This window comes from Glycine max, chromosome 10, assembly GCF_000004515.6.
Source record: "Glycine max cultivar Williams 82 chromosome 10, Glycine_max_v4.0, whole genome shotgun sequence".
Classification (NCBI taxonomy): domain Eukaryota; kingdom Viridiplantae; phylum Streptophyta; class Magnoliopsida; order Fabales; family Fabaceae; genus Glycine; species Glycine max.
Genome location: NC_038246.2, coordinates 5,521,923 through 5,540,863, shown reverse-complemented (window position 1 = coordinate 5,540,863; position 18,941 = coordinate 5,521,923). Strand labels below are relative to the sequence as shown.

The window sequence follows — 18,941 nt, the reverse complement described above, 5'->3', positions numbered from 1 at the left end:
TTTTACACATTTTACATACTTCGTTTTAAATGATAATGCATTTTATCATTCAAGTTAGTTATTTTTTGCATTTTACCATAATGTTTTTTCAATTTTTGTATAATCACTCGATTGAGATTTAGTCATGCTCAAGACTTTTTATCCCTTTCTAAGAGTACATTCTATGGAAATTGAACTCGGGTCTTTTTTTCACAAATTTAGCCTATGTTGTCAATTCAGTTGCAGTCATTGGATAATTAGCAAGTATCTTATGCATTGTATGGATAATTTAAAATTTTATATAATATTAATTATTAAACATCCTAAAAAATATTAAATGTTTTTATCTTGATAATATATTAAATATTTATTTATTATTGAACATTTTTTTATAAAATATCTAGAGAAGTAATAAGAAAATATTATAAGAAAAAATAACATTATTACTGAAGACACATTAGCATTAATTTCTTTATAATTAGCGGGAGAATGCTACGTGGAAGAAGAGTTGTGACTTTTTTTATTGTGTTTTATAAATAGCATTCCGTCAACGAGAAGTGAGAATTAACAAATTGAGGGCTTTTTCATCAATTAAGGGTAAAAAAAATTTGAATTTTCCAATCGGGTATATTTTAAAAAATTACCTAAAACGGGACAAGTCGTAACAGGTTGTGACTTCTAACTCAGAAGTCGTAACACCTACTACGACTTGTAATTTTTTTAATTGAAGTTGTAAAAATATTTACGATTTTAGTGCAAATCTTTTTTTTTACGACTTTATTTGTTTTAAAAAGGAAGTCCTATTTTGTTTTACAAACCTGTTTTTGTTTTTTTATGGTTTTATTTTTATTTTAAATTAAAAAGTTAAAAAAATATATTTAAATATATAATAAATAATATTAAGTTGATTTTATTAGTATATTTTTTGTGATTTTACTTGATATGTTATGATTTTATTTGAAGTCGTAAACCTTTAAAAAAATTAAAAAATAAAATAAAATAGTTTTACGAGTTTAAAATCGTACAATAAAATACGACTTTTATTTTTTTAAAAAAAATATGATTTTAAAGTCATAAAAAAATAAGATTTGCATTGAAGTCGTAAATATTTTTATGACTTCAGTTAAAAAAATTAAAAGTCGTAACAGGTGTTACGACTTTTCTGTTACGACTTATCCCGTTTTGAGTAATTTTTTAAAATATACCTTCGATAGGAAAATTTAAATTTTTTTTACCCCTAATCGGTAAAAAAGCCTAAATTGAGACCTCTTCCTTTGAAAGAAATTAATGCAAAGTTATATACTTCAATGCCTATGCTAAACTTTTTTTTTGTATTATAAAAAAAAACATCTTACTGACTCAGTTAATAACTAAAGAGTCTCTTTATGGTATAGAGATCGCTAATGTAAATTTTATTTCGTTCGGCAAAATATTTTTTTTATATTAAGAATCAAATTCTAAGAATTATACATGAATCATGTACGTCATGTCAAAAAAAAAAGTATACATGAAAAATAAACTAATTCACGAAGAAAATTTATACATATAAATATTAGCTAGTAAACACCCTTTTGTATATTAGCTAGCTAGTAAACACCCTTTCGTATAAGAAATTTGCTAGTTTAATTTAATTATTAATAAAAGAAAGTTCTCTAACTTGAGATAGGGTGAGAAAGAAGGGGTAAAAAACTCAAATTTATATTTAAGAATTTTAATTCATGACTATATATATATATATATATATATATATATATATATATATATATATATATATATATATATATATATATATATATATATATATATATATATATATATTATGTGTGTGTGGGGGTAACAGACATGCTTTTGGCCGATTACACGTTCCTTAATTTCATGCGCATTTGATCGTTCTCTAACCACCGCTGTCTCACTCATAGGTTTGTGCATAAATAGTAGTAGTATTTATTAACTACCTCGTCATTTCTTTCATTTTTATTTGCCTTTTCTTTGAAGAAAACCCTCCTCTTACTGGCCTTCTCATTCTTTTCTCTCCGCCATGGACATCTCATTGCCATTCACAGTCCTCTTGATTATCTCAATCCTCTGCAACCTTAAAGGACTCGAACGTAAGTTAAAATTCTCTCACTATGTGTATGTTGGAGATTTCACATTTACAAGTAATATGACTAAAATAATGTATATAAGTAAATTTAACACCTGCCTCTTTGAGTTTTAGGTTCAAATTTAAATTATAAGATGGAATCAAACCCGATCCTAAGTGTTGTTATTATGCCTATGGTACTGCATGTATTATTTATCAGCTTGTTTCACCTACAAATGTTTAGTTCTATAAATTTTACCAAAGCTCTGTTGGAGACACAACTAGTAATATTGCCAAGTAATGTATATAAATTGTGGATAACCTTCACTTTAAAAAAATGTAGGGTTGAGTTAAGACTAGATACAAATTCTAACATATGTATAATTCTTTTCAACTATTTTTTATTGCATGATCACACTGTGCATCTATTATCTTCCTATACATAACGGATGTCAAACAAAAGAACATTTTCCCCCATATATATAGATTCTTCACTGGTAGAGGGAGAGGGAATGGATTTCAGCGAGCTGAGAAAAGCAGTGGAGGAGGTTGAACTGGTGGATGGTCACTCCCATAACATAGTTGCCCTAAACTCCACCTCCATCTCCGGTTTTGTTCAGGCCTTTACTGTGGGAGCCTTTGTTGATGCTGATGCCATTGCTTTTGCACAAACCTCTCTATCCTTCAAGGTTATTACTTCTTCATCAATGCTTGTTCAACACCTTGCCCAATCACTATATTTTTTAGTTTTATTTTTCTGTGCCCCAATATATATGTTTTTCTTTGGGTAGGAGAACATGATAAATTTAAGGTATAATTAAGTTTTATTTCATTTATATTAGTAAAGTTTGAAGTGTTACTAATCATAACTTTTTAACTCACATTTCATTATATTAAAATTTGTTTGACTCACATTTCATTTATATATATTAGTAAGGTTTGAAGAGTAACATATTAAATAAAATGTTAGAGTCGTAAAATGTTGCTATTTCTACTTGATTTGGTCCTTTTCATAAAAATTAAATTATAAGTTTAATCTTTCTTGTAAGAATCAATTTAAAATGTCTTCGATCTGCATTAATTTTTTCTTAGAAAATACCTTAATTACGAGTCATTTATTTGAATTCAATTTATAAGTAATATATATATATATATATATATATATACTTTGTATGAAGATCATTTTGAAGAGAGAAATATTAGGGACACTTTTTTTTGTTGAAATTTGTTAAAAATTATTAACTTTGGTGGATTTGAATCAAATTTGATGATTTCTATCAATTTCAATTAATCTCATAAAAAATATTAGAAATGCCAAAGAGAGTTTTACTAGGATTCATTTTATTCCTCTTTTGAGAATCTTACTTCGTCTCATGCATAGTGAATAAAAATATACTAAAAGCAAACATTGTCACAAGGACTAAAAATATACTACATTACGACATTGGAGGTGTCAATAGACAGCCCTATGTATCATGGTGTTTTATGTGAGGCTTCAAATGTGTAAGCAATTGGAAGATCCAGATCCAAGAATTAATGCAAACAAACTCAGCAAAATAAGAAAAAAGAATGCAAACAATTCCAAGTATTCAACAGTTGTTACAAGAGTATATAGATCCTATTTCCATGAATAAGAGAGTGCCTTTCTAGTTGAACTTATATTTGCATGAATTTTTCTTATTTTCTGAAATCTCATTATGACACCCTGTTATGTGATATCAGAGAAGTTTGAGAGATGTTGCTGAGCTATACGGAACCGAGGTATCTTTGCAAGGTGTAGAGGAATACCGTAAAGCGTCTGGAATAGAATCCATCAGCTCAACATGCCTCAAAGCTGCAAAATTCTCCGCCATACTCATTGATGATGGCATAGAAATGGACAAAAAGCATGACATGCAATGGCACAAAAATTTTACACCTTTTGTTGGCAGAATCTTAAGAACTGAACGTGTGGCCGAGCAAATCCTTGAACAAGTAAGACACTTATGGACATTCACTTTTAATCTGCATATTGCCATTATTACTAGGCACCATTTTTTGGATCCTCATGATATTAGTGCGATATATCCACAAGTTTTGTTAATCTCCATCAAAAAAATCTGATTGTCCACTTTTAATATAGTCCTCCCAATCATATTTTTTCTATTCACAAAGACTAAAATCTGATAACTTTTAAGAGATATGAGTCTAGTTCTACTCAATCTATTGACAAGTTGGTCTTGATTTTAGGAGTTTGATTGATCTCAATGTTATACTTGTATTGGTAACCATGTCATCTACATATATGATATATTACTCTTTCCTTGGTTTATGTTATTTTTTTTCTGCCTGAAAATTCTGTTACTTCTCCCTTAAGAAACATACTTATTTTTGGTGCATTTTCTCATCTTTATATGATTTCAAGTCATTTCCTTCAAGTAAATCCTGTTTAACCGTTTTCTCATTTATAGTAGTTTTTTTACTTTTTTTAGGGGTTGAAATTGAAGATATATCTAGTCATGTTAAATTATTTCCTCTCAATTTTTTCCAAATAGTGAAAGTTTCATTATCTTTAGCATAATTACACTACTGTTAAGTCTAAAAGTGATATTGCCATGTTTGAAGAAATTAATATTTTTTGGGAAAATATTCTCAACAAGAAGCAACAATGGTTCCATTGCATATTTTCTTGTGTTTTAAAGCATCCTACTATTTGCAATTGTATTCATATCCTGCTTCTTAGCCATTCACCTACTTTTCTATTTTATGTTTTCTTATGTTTATATTTAATGCTCCCTGAAGGGTTTGCCTAATGGATCTTCATGGACAATCGATTCATTTACTGAAGCATATGTCTCAAAGGTTAAATCATATCCTTTACATGTCTCTTTACACACACACACACATAAAATAAGTTCTTAGCTTGATGAAAGTAAGAAAAAAAGTATCAATGTTTTAGCTTTGTTCCTTAGCATCACTGTTACAGTTGCTAAAGAGATCCATGCTTTGAAAAGCATAGCTGCATACTACGGTGGCTTAGAAATCAATTTAAATGTGACTAAAACGGATGCTGAGGAGAGTCTGAAAGAGGTGTTAACAAATAGTGAGTATGCAATTTAGTTTTAATATTAATATGATCTGTTTCGGGCTATTCCTACTCATCATTTTTTGTACTTTCAGCTACGAAACCTATTTTTCTACTAAAATACAAAAATTACAAAAATCTTGTTGACTACCTCTTCTTGCAAAGTTTGGAAATTGCTCTATCTTATGACTTGCCAATGCAGATACACACAGGGTAAGTGACGGATTTTAATTGTTTGTTACTTTTACCATATTGATATCCAAACATTTTTTGTTAGAATTTTCAATAAAAGCTTTCGGTAAAAATAGTGTGTTTAGTTTCATGCAGGAAAGTATAATAATTTATTGTCCCCTGTCAAACAGGATTTTGTCTCCAAACCTCAGTTTTGACTAAAAGTAACAAAAAGTAACTTTTACATTAAATTAAAAAATTACAGAGTTTTACATCAAACTTACTTTCAGGATAAAATCATTCAATTTTTCAAACATGAAGTTCAAAATTAATTTCATTGCAAGCGTTCACCCAAACGCACATAGTCTGTGCCTTGATTTCTTGGAATTGATTACGGTACACTTCCTTATAGACTTTTGGATTATACCTCTTACTCTTACCTAACACTCTAAACTTTTTCTTTCTGTAACTAGCTTTGGGGATAGACTTTTGGATTTGAGGAAGACCAATCCTCTTCATCTCCGTTCAGTTCTTGAGGACAAGAGATATTCAAAGTGTCGGTTTGTTTTGTTACATGCATCTCATCCATACTCAAAGGAAGCATCATATCTAGCTTCTGTTTACTCCCAGGCAAACATTTTATGATTAATGCATATTTACTTGTATCAGTTAATTAAAATTAAATTTCAATTAACACAATCTTCTCCCTCAGGTTTACCTTGATTTTGGGTTGGCAATTCCAAAGCTTAGTGTACATGGGATGACTTCTGCAGTCAAAGATTTGCTAAATCTGGCTCCATTAGATAAGGTGACAGTTTAAGCAATCCAAATAAGTGTTCACTGAGAAATGAGAATATCATTTTTCAGATAAATGTACCAAGGTCTAAGAAGAAAAAAATATTCATGTGGTATATGTAAATAATATTAGAAGTTCACTACTGTATTTCCCCTGCTACAGGTATACTGATTGCTGAGATTGAAATTTAAATATAAATTAGTTATGCATAGGATTTGAACTCTCTAATCTCCATATACCAGTTGATATGGCATGTCTCAATGACTAAATTTTAAAGTCAAAATGTAAAAAAATAAAAAAATTACCATTTTCTTAAAATTCCCTTACTTTTTATTTTCAGTAGAAAAGTATAGAATGTGCATGAAATGAGCCACTTTATGAAATATACTGAAATATAAAATGCAATTGTTTTTAAAGTTTGTTATCCTTTTATGATGGAATTATAAATGAACTTTATGATTAGTCAAATGAAACGTGTAAATCGGGAGATAATGTCTCACAAGAACAAATTTTGCATTGCAGGTGATGTTCAGCACTGATGCCTATACATTTCCTGAAACCTTCTACCTAGGTTGGTTAGCATCTATTATGACACCCAAATTTTAAGATTATGCTTAAGTACTTTGTTTTCATTGTTTCAATTTCTAATGCTTTTCTTCTCTTGTACATCACCACATTGAAGTGTACCTTGTTCTCTTTCCTAACCTTTACCTTGCATACACCAATGAACATGCAAAATGCTAAGTCAAATGGACATAAGCTTATGATTTCAACTTATGTTCATAAGTCCAAACACTTAGAATCATATCTTGAATCTATACAACTGTTGCTGGAAATTCTTATACCAAATATGAGTGCAACAATTCGGGTACTATCTATGATTACAAGTTGAAATCATAAGTTTTGCTTTCGCAGGTGCAAAGAATTCTCGCGAAGTTGTTTTCTCTGTTCTGCATGATGCATGCATTGATGGTGAGCTCTCAATTCCTGAGGCTGTGGAAGCTGCAAAAGACATCCTTGCAAGAAATGCGATCCGCTTCTATAAGATTAGTTCACCCAACAATGCTGGCCCTCCTTAGTTTTTTTTTTTATTATTAAAGTGTCCCTGGAAGAACACGAACCCACAACCTTTCTCTTTTCTCTTCACTCTTTATCAACAACGGGATCATCCTTATATCTCCGAGGATAATTCAATAAAGTAATCATGTTGCATAATCGAAATGTTGAATACTTCTAGCTGCATTTATAATGTCATAACAATTAAACAATTCGTGAATTATTATGTCCACAATGATATATACTCGTTTATAAAACATCAATTATGATTTGTGTTTTGTTTAATTATGTCATTTCTTCTAAAATTTGATATATATCGTTGTGATCCTATGATATCTTACGTGTATCTTCATTTTTTTTATAGATGTATTATGTAATATGAAATATTTATTAACTTTGTGAATGACTAATTTTTGTTAAAAAATTTGATTGACTATTTTTAATGAAATATTTTTTTCTAGTTTTTTACAAAACTCAAAACATGACTATAAGAATCCAAACTCAACTAACTCAAGACAATGACATGTTTGGGAATCCATGTTTTCTAGCTGTTAGCTTGCATAAGAATCTGAACATTGATTTAGAGATTGATTTTTTTACCAGGTCCTAAACATAAATATTGCATAAAATAAAAAGGTTAAAAATGCTAATTAAATGTTGTATAAATTACTAAAACCAGGTTTTTTTTAACCAAATATGTCTAATTTAGTCAAATAAACTTTTAATTTAATTAAATAAACAAGAAATGAACATAAATTTTTTAGTTAAATAAAATATAATTTGAAAATTTTAGTTATTTTTTTATCAAAGTTGTCCTGCGTATCAGCTAGATTGACTCTACCAATATGTTTATATATATATATATATAATCACAGATATTTTTCAGTAGAATACAATATAGTGGTGCACTTGATTTTTATAGAAAACACAGAATAAAATAAAATAAAATAAATTGGGTGAGTTTGAGGAAGAAGTTAGATATATAGTAGATACTACGTACTAGGCGTGCTTTCGAACAAAACGCACTTATATATATTTTGAATAAGACAAGATATTAATCCAATTGCTGTATTTTATAGTGAGTGAGCATTTCCAATTAAGGGAATTTTTATTTGTAAACCAAGTAATCATAGAGACATATAGAAAGAGACGACATAACCACGAGAACCTTTTCCTTTTCCATTTTTTAAATTTATAGGCGGATATATTTTACTGAATTCTTTTTTGTTTAAATTATATAAGCTATTGTGGACGAGCATCTTCTTTAGTCTTTCAATTCCATACTTCTTCTACACTTACATTATTGAATTCTTTTCAGAAAAATATAAATAGCTCATCAGTATTCTTCTTCAAATTTTTTTTCACGTTTTTCTTTTTTGCTACAACCTTCATATCATTTATCTAATAATGCACACCACTCACCATAAACGCCCATAAGTCTAAGTAATCAGCCGCCTTGGATATTATAAAAATCATCAAATTGAAAATTTAAAATAGGAAAAAACAAATATTATTACTAATTAATTAATCAAAGAAATAGAAGACAAAGGTGGCTACAAAGTAAAAAACGCATGACTAATTAATTGATAAAATCAAAATACTATATATACCAAAAAATCTTAATTAATTAGTTATTGATAAGTTATATGTAGTCTTTTTTTATTTGACTACGTACTATGTATTTTCTTTATCGGGCAACAATTCTCATATATATTAACTGATAGGCACAAGTTGTAACATAATACAACTTATTTTACAACGTACGTGTGTACTTATTGGAAAAAAAAGCTTGTATATTATTAAAAACATAAAAATTATACAGTATTATCTTTTTTTTAAAACAATTAAAATATTTAAGTTTATTTGATCCTTTTTTTAAAAGAAAGTTTCGACTCTATGTATCTGTTCATTCAGAAGTTTAAGATAATATTTATTATTATCTTTTTATTTATACTTTTATCTTCATTTAATTCTTAGATATTTCACATGATAAAAAAATCAATTGAAGTTATATTAAAATTTAAAAATATTTCATTAATATAAATAAAAATATTAGTTATATTTTATAATTTTTGTATTGTCTTTTTAAGTCGACAATTAAAAGGAAATGGAAGTAGTAGTATCTGTTTTGACTTAGCAATTGATTTGCAATTTTTAGAATTAGTTTTACCTTCTTTTTGTATTCTCTCTTGTATTTTTGGGAAGGAAGAGATTGTTAGGAGTTAGATAATTCTTTATTTCTCATAATAGAATTCCCTATGTGATTAGTGGAAGTGTAGTAGCCTTTATAAGGCTTTTAACTAACACCATTGATAGGATATACAAAAAAAGCTTTTCTCCCATTAACTCTCTCATCTTCTCTAAACGCTCTTGATTAGCCTAGGTGTTCCTTTCTTTTCAATACCATTGTGCAATATTTGTTTAATTCATAACAGATTGGTATCAGAGCTCAGGTTGGGTTTTCTGGGAAAGTTGTTCTTGGTAAAATCAAGAATGGGTTCTACAAAGTTTGATATTGAGAAGTTTACCGACAAGAATGATTTCAGGCTATGGAGGATGAAGATGAGGGCGTTGCTAATTCATCATGGACTGGAGCAGGCCCTTGAAGGAGAAAAAGGGTTGCCTACAACAACGACAAAAAGGGAGAAGAAAGAGGTTCTTAACAAGGCTCATAGTGCTTTGATCCTGTCTCTTGGAAATAAAGTACTGAGGGAAGTTTCAAAGAAGAAATCAGCTATTGTGATTTGGAACAAGTTGGAAAATCTGTACATGACCAAATCGTTGGCCAACATCTTATACTTGAAAGCAGAAATTGTACACCCTCAAGATGACAATAGGGAAGTCGTTGGAAGATCATTTGGTTGACTTCAATAAGATCATTCTTGATCTGGAAAATATTGAAATCACCTTAGAAGATAAAGACCAAGCACTCTTGCTCTTGAGATCATTACTGAACGAGTTTGATAGCCTCTCTGAAGAACACTCATCTATGGCAGGGGTACTCTCTCATTAGAAGAAGTACAGGAAGCTTTGTTTACAAAGGAGTTGAGGAGGAAGTCAAAAAGTAAGGGTGATCAAGATGCAAGGGGATTGTTCGCTAGAGAGAGTCTTGAAAAGAAAGAATTCAAGGGCAAGAAAGGTATAAGATCCAAATCAAAAGAAGGCAAGAAGAGGAGATATTTCATCTATGGAAGTGAAGAAAACTTCAAGAAAGAATGTCCTGAGTACAAGAAGAAAAATAAATAGAGGGATCAGAACGATCACAGTGGTGATGCAGACGTTGCCTTAGAAGGGTATGGAAGTGCTGATGTCCTATGTGTTTCAGAGGCACCAGTCAAACCAAATTGGGTTCTTGACTCGGGTTACTCATTTTACATGTGTCCTACAATGGAACAGTTTAGCTCTTATGAGTAGATTGATGGAGGGCAGGTTTTATTTGACAACAATAAAGCTTGCAAAGTAGTGGGAATTGGTGTTGTTACTCTAAAACTTGTTGATGGAGTAACTAGGAGACTGCAAGGGGTTAGGCATGTCTCAGAATTGAGGAGGAATCTAATATCTCTAGGAATGCTTGATAAGCAAGGTTTTGTGTGTAGGGCTGAGGGTGGATCTCTCAAGATCACCAAAGGCTTCATCGTGTTCATGAGAGGCAAGCTGAAAAATGGCCTGTATCTTTTGGCAGGAAATGTTCAAAAGAGGGTTGTGGAAATTGTGACTGAGAAAACTTATTCACATACAAGTCTCTAGCACAAGAGGCTTGGACACATGAGTGAAGGAAGATTGAAGGAGCTCAGCAAGTAAAAGATACTAGGAAAAGATAGTGTTGAGTCACTACAATTTGGTGAACACTGTATTCTTGGCAAGGCAAAGAGGTTGAAGTTTGTCACTGTTGTGCATCACTCCGAAGGTACACTTGACTACATCCATAGTGATGTATAGGGGCTAACAAGAGTACCATCACACAGTGGAGCAAGGTACTTCCTTTCTATGATTAATGATTTCTCTAGGAAGGTGTGGATCTACATACTCAAGAAAAAAAGTGAAGCCTTTGAGAAGTTCAAGGAATGGAAGGTACTAGTTGAAACTCATACCAATAGAAAAGTCAGGAAACTCAGAACTGACAATGGTTTAGAGTTCTACTCAGAAGAATTCAATCAGTTTTGCAGAGAATAAGGGATTGAAAGACACAAGACAGTAAGGGGCACTCCCCAATAGAATGGCTGAGAGGATGAACCGAACCATTATGGAGAGGGTCAGATGCATTATATCTAATGCAAACTGTTCTGCATATTTCTGGGCTAAAGTTGTGATGGCCATAGCTTACTTAATAAATAGAAGTCCATCCACTGCTATTGAGATCAAAACTCCAGAAGAAAAATGGAGTGGTTACACTCCAAATCTTGAACATTTGAGGACCTTTGATTGTGTGTCATATGCTCACATAAGGCAAGGAAAACTAGAACCAAGGGCTTTGAAGTGTATGTTCCTTGAATATCCTTAAGGGGTCAAGGGTTATAGGTTGTGGTGTATGGAGAAGGGCCAGCCTCAAGTTTTGATCAGTAGAGATGTTGTGTTCAGGGAATCTGAGATTTATTACACAAGGAAGGCCTCAACAAATCAACAATCAAGATCAAGCACCGATGATAGTGTTCTGATGGAGGTGGAGCCAGTACAAGAAAGACCAAGACTAAAGATCAAAGTTGAGAATCAGGAGAATGGGCCTACACAAGCTCAAACTGATTTGCAAAACTATAAATTGGCCAGAGATAGAAAAAGAAGAGTCATTAACCCACCACTAAGGTTTGGCTTTGTTGACATGGTTGCCTTTGCACTGAATGTAGCATAAGAAATTGAGAATGACGAGCCTAGAAATTATGTTGAAGCCATCAATAGCAATCAATCTCAAAATTGGATTGTTGCTATGTATGAAGAAATCAGTTTGCTTCAGAAGAATGACACTTGGGTTTTGGTGGAGAAACGAAAAAGGACTAGACTGGTTAGCTGCAAGTGGATCTTCAAATTGAAGGAAGAAATTCCACGGATTGAAAAAGCAAGGTTCAAGGCAAGACTAGTTGCAAGAGGGTTCACTCAGAGGGAAGGAGTTAACTACAATGAGGTATTTTCACCAGTTGTGAAACATTCTTCAATTAGAATGATACTTGCACTAGTAGCTCAAAAAACCTATAATTGGATTAATTAGATGTCAGAACAGCCTTCCTACATGAAGAACTGGATAAGAAGATTCATATGACTCAGCCAGAGGGATTCATCAAAGAAGGTGATGAGAACAAGGTGTGTTTGTTAAAGAGGTCACTCTATGGCATCAAACAATCTCCTAGGCAGTGGTACAAAAGGTTTGGCACCTTCATTGTGGAGAATGGATTCAAAAGGTGTAAGTATGTTAGTTGTGTGTACTTGAAGGATATTGACACTGAATCCATAATCTACTTACTGCTATATGTAGATGACATGTTGATAGCCTACAAAAGCAAAGTAAAGATTGTAAAGGTGAAAGAAATGCTTAAGGGTGAGAAATGAAGGATATGGAGCCTACTAGTAAGATTCTAGGAATGGAGATTCTGAGGGACAGAACCAAGGATATCTTGATTGTTACTCAAAAAAGTTATATAACCAAAGTGCTGAAGAAGTTCAATATGGAGAAGTCCAAGCCAGTGACAACTCTTATGGCTCAACATTTCATACTTTCACACCAAAATTCACCAAAGTTAGAAGAAGCAAACTATATGAAGAATGTACCCTATGCAAATACAGTAGGAAGCTTGATGTATGTAATGATATGTACAAGGCCTGCTCTAGCCTACTCAGTAAGTCTAGTCACTAGACACATGGGGAAACCGGGAAAACTACACTGGAAGGCTTTGAAGTGGATCCTAAGGTACTTGAAGGGAACTGTTCGCGATGCGTCAGCAAGTGTACCGATTCTCTCAAGTAGTAAATAAAATAGTAAGAATCGAGTATCGTATCCACATGAAATTTGTTTCACTCAAAAAATTGTATATTCAGTGAGCAAACATTTGTTTGTATAAATTGAAAGCAAGTGAATAACAAGTTGGGCTTTTGTATGAAAATCTAGTTAACTATAAACTAAATATCTACGGTTTGAGAAGTAAAAAAGTCAAGTAAAAAGTGTTGGGTTGTTCTACTGAATCTACCTTGATGTTGTTAAAGATTTTTCTCTATTTAATGTTATCCTAGTGTTCTTATGCTGAGAAATTACCCAAACCAAGATCCCTTGAGTGAATGGGCCTAACTCTCTTTAAACCTCATCCTTGATCTCTCAACAAACTTAGCCTAAAAGAGTTGCATTAAGTTTACAACATAATATGGACTAGATCATTGCACTCCATTTCTAGACATACAGTTTTCTAGCTTGCTCTATCAAGTTTTAAGGCTTTAAAGCACTTCCCAGTACTAAAAATCCTAACTATACATACAAATGGGTGATCAAGCCACAAGCATGTAAAAATAAGCATAGATAGAAGCAATGAACACATAAAAAACAACATTAAATAGATAGTAAGAGAATTTTACATCAAAGGTTCAGCAGAACTCCCCCACCAAGAGGTTTAGCCTTCCATTACAAGTAATGAGCTTTCAATACAAAGGTCAGATTTTGAGGGAAGAAAATGGCTAAGGAGGGTTGAGGATGTCTCCTTCAACCTCTAGAACCCTAATCTCACTCCTCTAACCTAGACTCTCTTGGTGGCTTCGTTTCTCTCGCTCTAGCTTCTCCCTTGGCTCTGTTTTTTTACTTTCTCCCTTAGTTTCCACCAACTTCAGTGTTTTAAAGACTCCTTGACGTTTCAGATTCTGAAGGCTCGCTTAGCAAGAGTAAGTGACTTTTGGCTTAGCGAGCTGGGCGTGCTAAGTGCGAGAAGAGACAAACAACTCGTTGGGCGAGCTGGCGGCACGTTGGGCGCATGCATTTGAGACTAATCCTCTTCTAGGTTTTCCCAGCATGCTAAGCGAGCTTCATACCTCGCTTAGCAGATGTTACTCACTAATCGCATATGCCTCGCTTAGCAAGACACCAGCTGCTTGAACCTTCTCTTCTTTTAGCCTAAAATTGAAGTGGTTTCAACATTAATTCACAAAATGAGAGTATCTACTATATAAAATCAAACTAAACATGAAAATATGTACAATTCCTACAAAAAGAACCATGGATTAGAGGAAAGAAGCTGATTTCATGTAACTATTCAATAAAAAAGTTAGTCGTAAATGACAACTAACAAACTCCCCCAAATTTACAGTTTTGCTTGTTTTCAAGCAAAGAAATAACAATTTACTTGTCCTGCAGTGACAAAATTCACAGTGGTTACTCAAAATAAATGTGTTTGTTCTAAAGCATTCAATCACATGACACAAGTGGCAAGTAATACTTCAACCAACAGACCTTCATAAAGATATGTAGAATTTTAAAGATATGAACATGATCATTAAGCAGCACAATTGAAATAAGCTAGCAAGCAAGACAGGTATCAAGGAAGGTTCATCAAGCCTAATCCTCACGGTCACTGTTTCTCTCATAACCACAAGTGTTTAAGGCAATTCTTCAAATCAACAGCCAACACAAGTCTCAACTTTTGCATTTTATCTCATGCCATACAATCACAAACACACAAATTGAATTTGAAGGACTTTCCTGGCTTGTAATGAGGCTGGGTTACAAACAATTCATGGTTTTTCTAGGATGCAAAATTTAGGTTCTAGGAGAGCATTCATCCTTATATCAACTATTTTCCTTTTATTCCCAGCTTCTATTGAAATGCCACAATCATAAAGCACTTAGCTTAAGCAACAACACTAAAATCTTTGTGCTCTGAGCTGAGGGGCCGGAGGGTGCTGGTGTGGGAGCTGGAGTGGGAGCTGGTGGAGCTGGAGCAGGTGGAGTAGAAGAAGAAGCAGAAGCGTCTGAGGGTCCCTGAGCCCTGGTCTTGCGGGTCCCCGAAAAGGTGATCGTGAGATCATCCAGGTTCCAACAATTTTTCCTGATGTATGCCAAATTAATGGCAGGGCTCAGGGACTCGAAGGTAAGTGAATCTAGGACCACTCATCTGGCAATGCATAAAGCAGTGATCAAAGCTGGAAAGCCGAGCCTAGAGGAGTTGGACTAGGCCATTTGACAAATATGGCCTGAGATGAATGAACCCATGTCCATGTCCATCTTGGTCACTAGACCGTAAACTAACCTCGCCCTGTCCATATTCAGATCGAATGTGTGAGAAGTGGGACCGAGGTTAGAATATGATAAGACACTCTAGGTCTGAGCCAAAGTAGTGAGATCCTTCCTCAAGAGCTTCCAGGGCCCTCATTCAGTGTTCAGAACAAAACTGCGCCCTGGAATATAGAGCTTGGAAGCAAGCTCCTGAGGGTTTGGGTGAGTACTGCAGAACCTAGTGTAAGTGATGTAGCGCTCCCCTAGCTCCAAAACCACGGGGGTCTCTAGAAAAGTGTTTAGTGACTCCCTATCAAATTTAATCAGTTTTCCCCGGACTCTGACTTGCCTCGGGAACTTATCCTCTGGATCATATAGATTGTCATAAAACTCTTTGACCAGGGCCACATCAATGTGACCATCAGGCTACCTAGTCAAGGCTTTATGCCATCTACGCCTCTCGAGCTCCCAACGGAACTCGTCATACTCAGTGACATATAAAGCGACATTCCTCTCCGAAAGGATGTTCCGGGAGTGAATGTCCTACTCGTATCTCTCCCAGGCACCCTCAGAAATGAATTTGGTGGTATCATAGGGCTGCTGGGGTCGGGAGGTTGTTGTCTTTCTCTTTCTAGAGGCCATCTGCATCAAAAGAATCACAGGAAATAAAGTTAGACAGGTTTTATTCAAAACTGAAAGCAGAAAAATCAAACAGAAAAATAAACTGGGCGCTTAACGAGACTGCTTGGCTTAGCGTGTCTTTAGAAAATAATAGGGTACGCTTAGCATGTACGGAACACTTAGTGCGACTACACAAAAAATAAGCACTTTGGCTAAGCGAGACACACTCGCTTAGCTGACATAGCACAATGGCTAAGCGAGCATGGCTCACTAAGCCTTATTCTCTAATAGAGAGCTAATTACACTTAGCGAGACAAGCTCGCTTAGCGCGACACACTACACAGGCTTAGCGCCAACAAGCGCTTAGCCTAGCTTGACTACTGGAACATAATTGGCTTAGCGAGACTGGCTCGCTAAGCCTTATTCAAAAACAGAAAAGAAATTACGCTTAGCGAGTGGACTCGCTTAGCGCATGAACAAAATTTAGAACAACTGAATTGCCTTAGGCTTAGCGAGATTGACTCGCTTAGACCAAGCTTATTCAACATCAGAGGCATGGTGGCTTAGCGAGCGTGGCTCGCTTAGCCGCAAACAAAATACCAAAAGCCTCATAGACTCTGACCTAAGTAAACTAACTCACTTAGCGCGGCATGCCGACTTAGCGAGTTCATACAAACACAGAAATTAAAATTGGAAATTTAAACACTCGCTAAGCCGAAGTGCAGTGGCTTAGAGAGTTCATATAGAAAAGCATAAATTCAACATAAGTGATTAACACGCTTAGCGGGATAGGGCCTGCTTAGTGAGTTCATCAAAAAACCCAGAAATTCATCCAAAATCGATGAACTTGCTTAGCGAGCAGGCTCGCTTAGCGAGTACATCGAAATTTCCAGAAAAAAATGGGGCTTCAAAGCCCCTACTATCCATCCACTTTTAGGCCTATGGATCCTATGCAAAACATGTCAAATCAACCTACATTACCTACGAAACTAAAGCCCTAACAACATCTAATCAAACAACATAGCAATGAACAGCAACAACAACACACAATCAACAATTTCAGAGAGAACAACATGGCTTCTATCCTAGGGTTCAAAAATAGAAATTAAAAGCAAAGTAGAAGGTACTTACTTGGATTGTAGAGTATAGTGAAGTAAGATGAGGGCAAAAGAAGCAGAGAATGCAATGGATTGTGAGCGCAATGCAGATGATGAGTGCCAATGATAGAGAAGAAGAGTTATAATTTTGCTCAAAGTAACTGCCTGAGGCAGTTATGTCTTATTTTTGGCAGTTTTGATTGTCTCGCTTAGCGCGAGTAACTCGCTAAGCGAGCTCTCAGTGATGTTTGAAATTTCATATTTTAAATTCACACGCTTAGCGGAACAGACTCGCTTAGCCCAATTCGAGAATTAGAAAACTCGAGAAGGATTTGGGCTTAGCACACAGATGTGCGCTTAGCGAGTTCTGCAGCTCTGATTGGTCTACAACTTTCGCTAAGCAGGACATGGCCGGCTTAGCGAATTAAATGCCTCAAGATGCAATAGTGAGGTCGCGCTTAGCGAGATGGTCTCGCTTAGTGCAATGCCATTCTAGGGAGATAATTGGGCTTAGCTAGTATGACCTGCTTAGCCCAATTGGCATGGGGGTCCAGGCAGAGAGGTATGTGTGCTTAGCATACAGTTGCGCTTAGCGAGACTATGTGCTATGCTTAGCGAGATAACTCGCTTAGCCCAATTCCATTAAATGCAATTCCAGAGGGGGTTTTGGGCTTAGTGCAGTTGTCTCGCTTAGCGAGACCTTTTAGCCAATGGGTAGGGATTGGCGCTCTTAGCGCGAGTGGTTACTCGCTCAGCGCATGAAGGATGATTCGCTTAGCGCACAGAGCGCGTTGAGCGAGTGGATGACTGAAAAAAGAATTGAGTTATTTCTCATCTATAACTTCAGAGAAGCTTTAGCAACCCCTTTTATCATACAAAACATGTTGATGTCTTACTCTAGCAATCACAAACAAGTTGAGACCTAACTATATGCAATGATTAAGAAAACAAAGAAAAAAGAAAAAGGAAAAAGAGATGGGTTGCCTCCCAGTAAGCGCTTCTTTAACGTCACTAGCTTGTTGTATGTTACCTCTAAGGGTCTTGTAATTGCATAATGATGGTCAGCCTCTTAATGTTCCCACCATGGTACAGCTTTAACCTCTGACCATTTACTATCCATGTTCTATCCAAAGTTTCTGATTCAGGGTCGAATAATTCCACTGCTCCATATGGTTTGACTTCCTTAATGGTGAAAGGTCCACACCATTTACACTTTAGCTTGCCTGGAAACAACTTCAATCTTGAATTAAACAGCAACACTTGTTGTCCTGGCCTAAAGTCCTTCTTGAGCAGCTTCTTGTCATGATATGCCTTCACGTTTTCTTTGTACAACCTTGAAGACTCATACGCATTCAATCTCATTTCTTCCAACTCCAAGAGTTGTAACTTCCTCTTTTGCCCTAATAAAGCCTCATCAAAATTAAGAAATTTCAGAGCCCAGTATGCCTTGTGTTCCATTTCTATAGGTAAGTGACATGATTTGCTGTAAACCATTTGGAACGGAGACAGGCCTATAGGGGTCTTGAATGCAGTTTTGTAGGCCCATAGAGCACTTCCAGCTTGCTTGACCAATCCTTCTGAATGAAAGCTACAGTTTTCTCCAAGATTTTCTTCAATTCCCTATTGGAAACTTCAGCTTGGCCATTTGTTTGTGGGTGATAAGGTGAGGCTACTTTGTGTGTGACATGATAGTGGCCTAGCACCCTCTGCAGTTGGTTGTTGAAAAAATGAGAGCCCCCATCACTTATTAGGACTCTAGGCACCCCAAAGAGAGCAAAAATATTCTTCTTCAAAAAGTTCACTACAGTTTTAGCATCATTCTTCGAAGCCGCCACTGCTTCAACCCACTTGGAGAGATAATCCACAGTTACAAGAATATATTCATTTCTAAAAGA

At 34.6% G+C, this 18,941-nt stretch overlaps 2 protein-coding genes across 3 annotated transcripts; one reads left to right on the top strand and one right to left on the bottom strand.

The window, feature by feature from the left end:
• The first annotated feature begins 1,806 nt into the window (after positions 1 to 1,806).
• N6L (nodulin 6l) lies at positions 1,807 to 7,418 on the top strand. Of its 2 annotated transcripts, none has more exons than XM_014762583.2 (11): positions 1,807 to 1,898; positions 2,043 to 2,087; positions 2,549 to 2,751; positions 3,785 to 4,036; positions 4,844 to 4,911; positions 5,026 to 5,144; positions 5,222 to 5,339; positions 5,771 to 5,927; positions 6,010 to 6,105; positions 6,616 to 6,664; positions 7,009 to 7,412. In XM_014762583.2, the coding sequence occupies exons 3-11, from the start codon at positions 2,575 to 2,577 to the stop codon at positions 7,170 to 7,172; spliced, it is 1,200 nt and encodes a 399-aa protein (XP_014618069.1). In that variant the 5' UTR covers positions 1,807 to 1,898; positions 2,043 to 2,087; positions 2,549 to 2,574; the 3' UTR covers positions 7,173 to 7,412. The 2 variants fall into 2 exon arrangements, with proteins under 2 accessions (XP_014618069.1, NP_001235599.1); NM_001248670.3 differs by having other exon boundaries at positions 1,815 to 1,898; positions 1,975 to 2,087; positions 7,009 to 7,418.
• A 10,660-nt stretch (positions 7,419 to 18,078) lies between these two features.
• On the bottom strand, positions 18,079 to 18,504 carry LOC121172932 (uncharacterized). The gene has a single exon (XM_041006108.1). The coding sequence runs from the start codon at positions 18,502 to 18,504 to the stop codon at positions 18,079 to 18,081; it is 426 nt and encodes a 141-aa protein (XP_040862042.1).
• Between the last annotated feature and the right edge of the window lie 437 nt (positions 18,505 to 18,941).

Bases quoted from the DNA above. Each gene is read 5' to 3' on its own strand.
- N6L (NM_001248670.3), top strand. From the start codon at position 2,018: ATGGACATCTCATTGCCATTCACAGTCCTCTTGATTATCTCAATCCTC. The intron at 4,037-4,843 runs GTAAGACACTTA...TGCTCCCTGAAG, and splicing joins CCGAGCAAATCCTTGAACAA to GGTTTGCCTAATGGATCTTC. The intron at 5,928-6,009 runs GCAAACATTTTA...CTTCTCCCTCAG, and splicing joins TAGCTTCTGTTTACTCCCAG to GTTTACCTTGATTTTGGGTT.
- LOC121172932 (XM_041006108.1), bottom strand. From the start codon at position 18,504: ATGGAACACAAGGCATACTGGGCTCTGAAATTTCTTAATTTTGATGAG.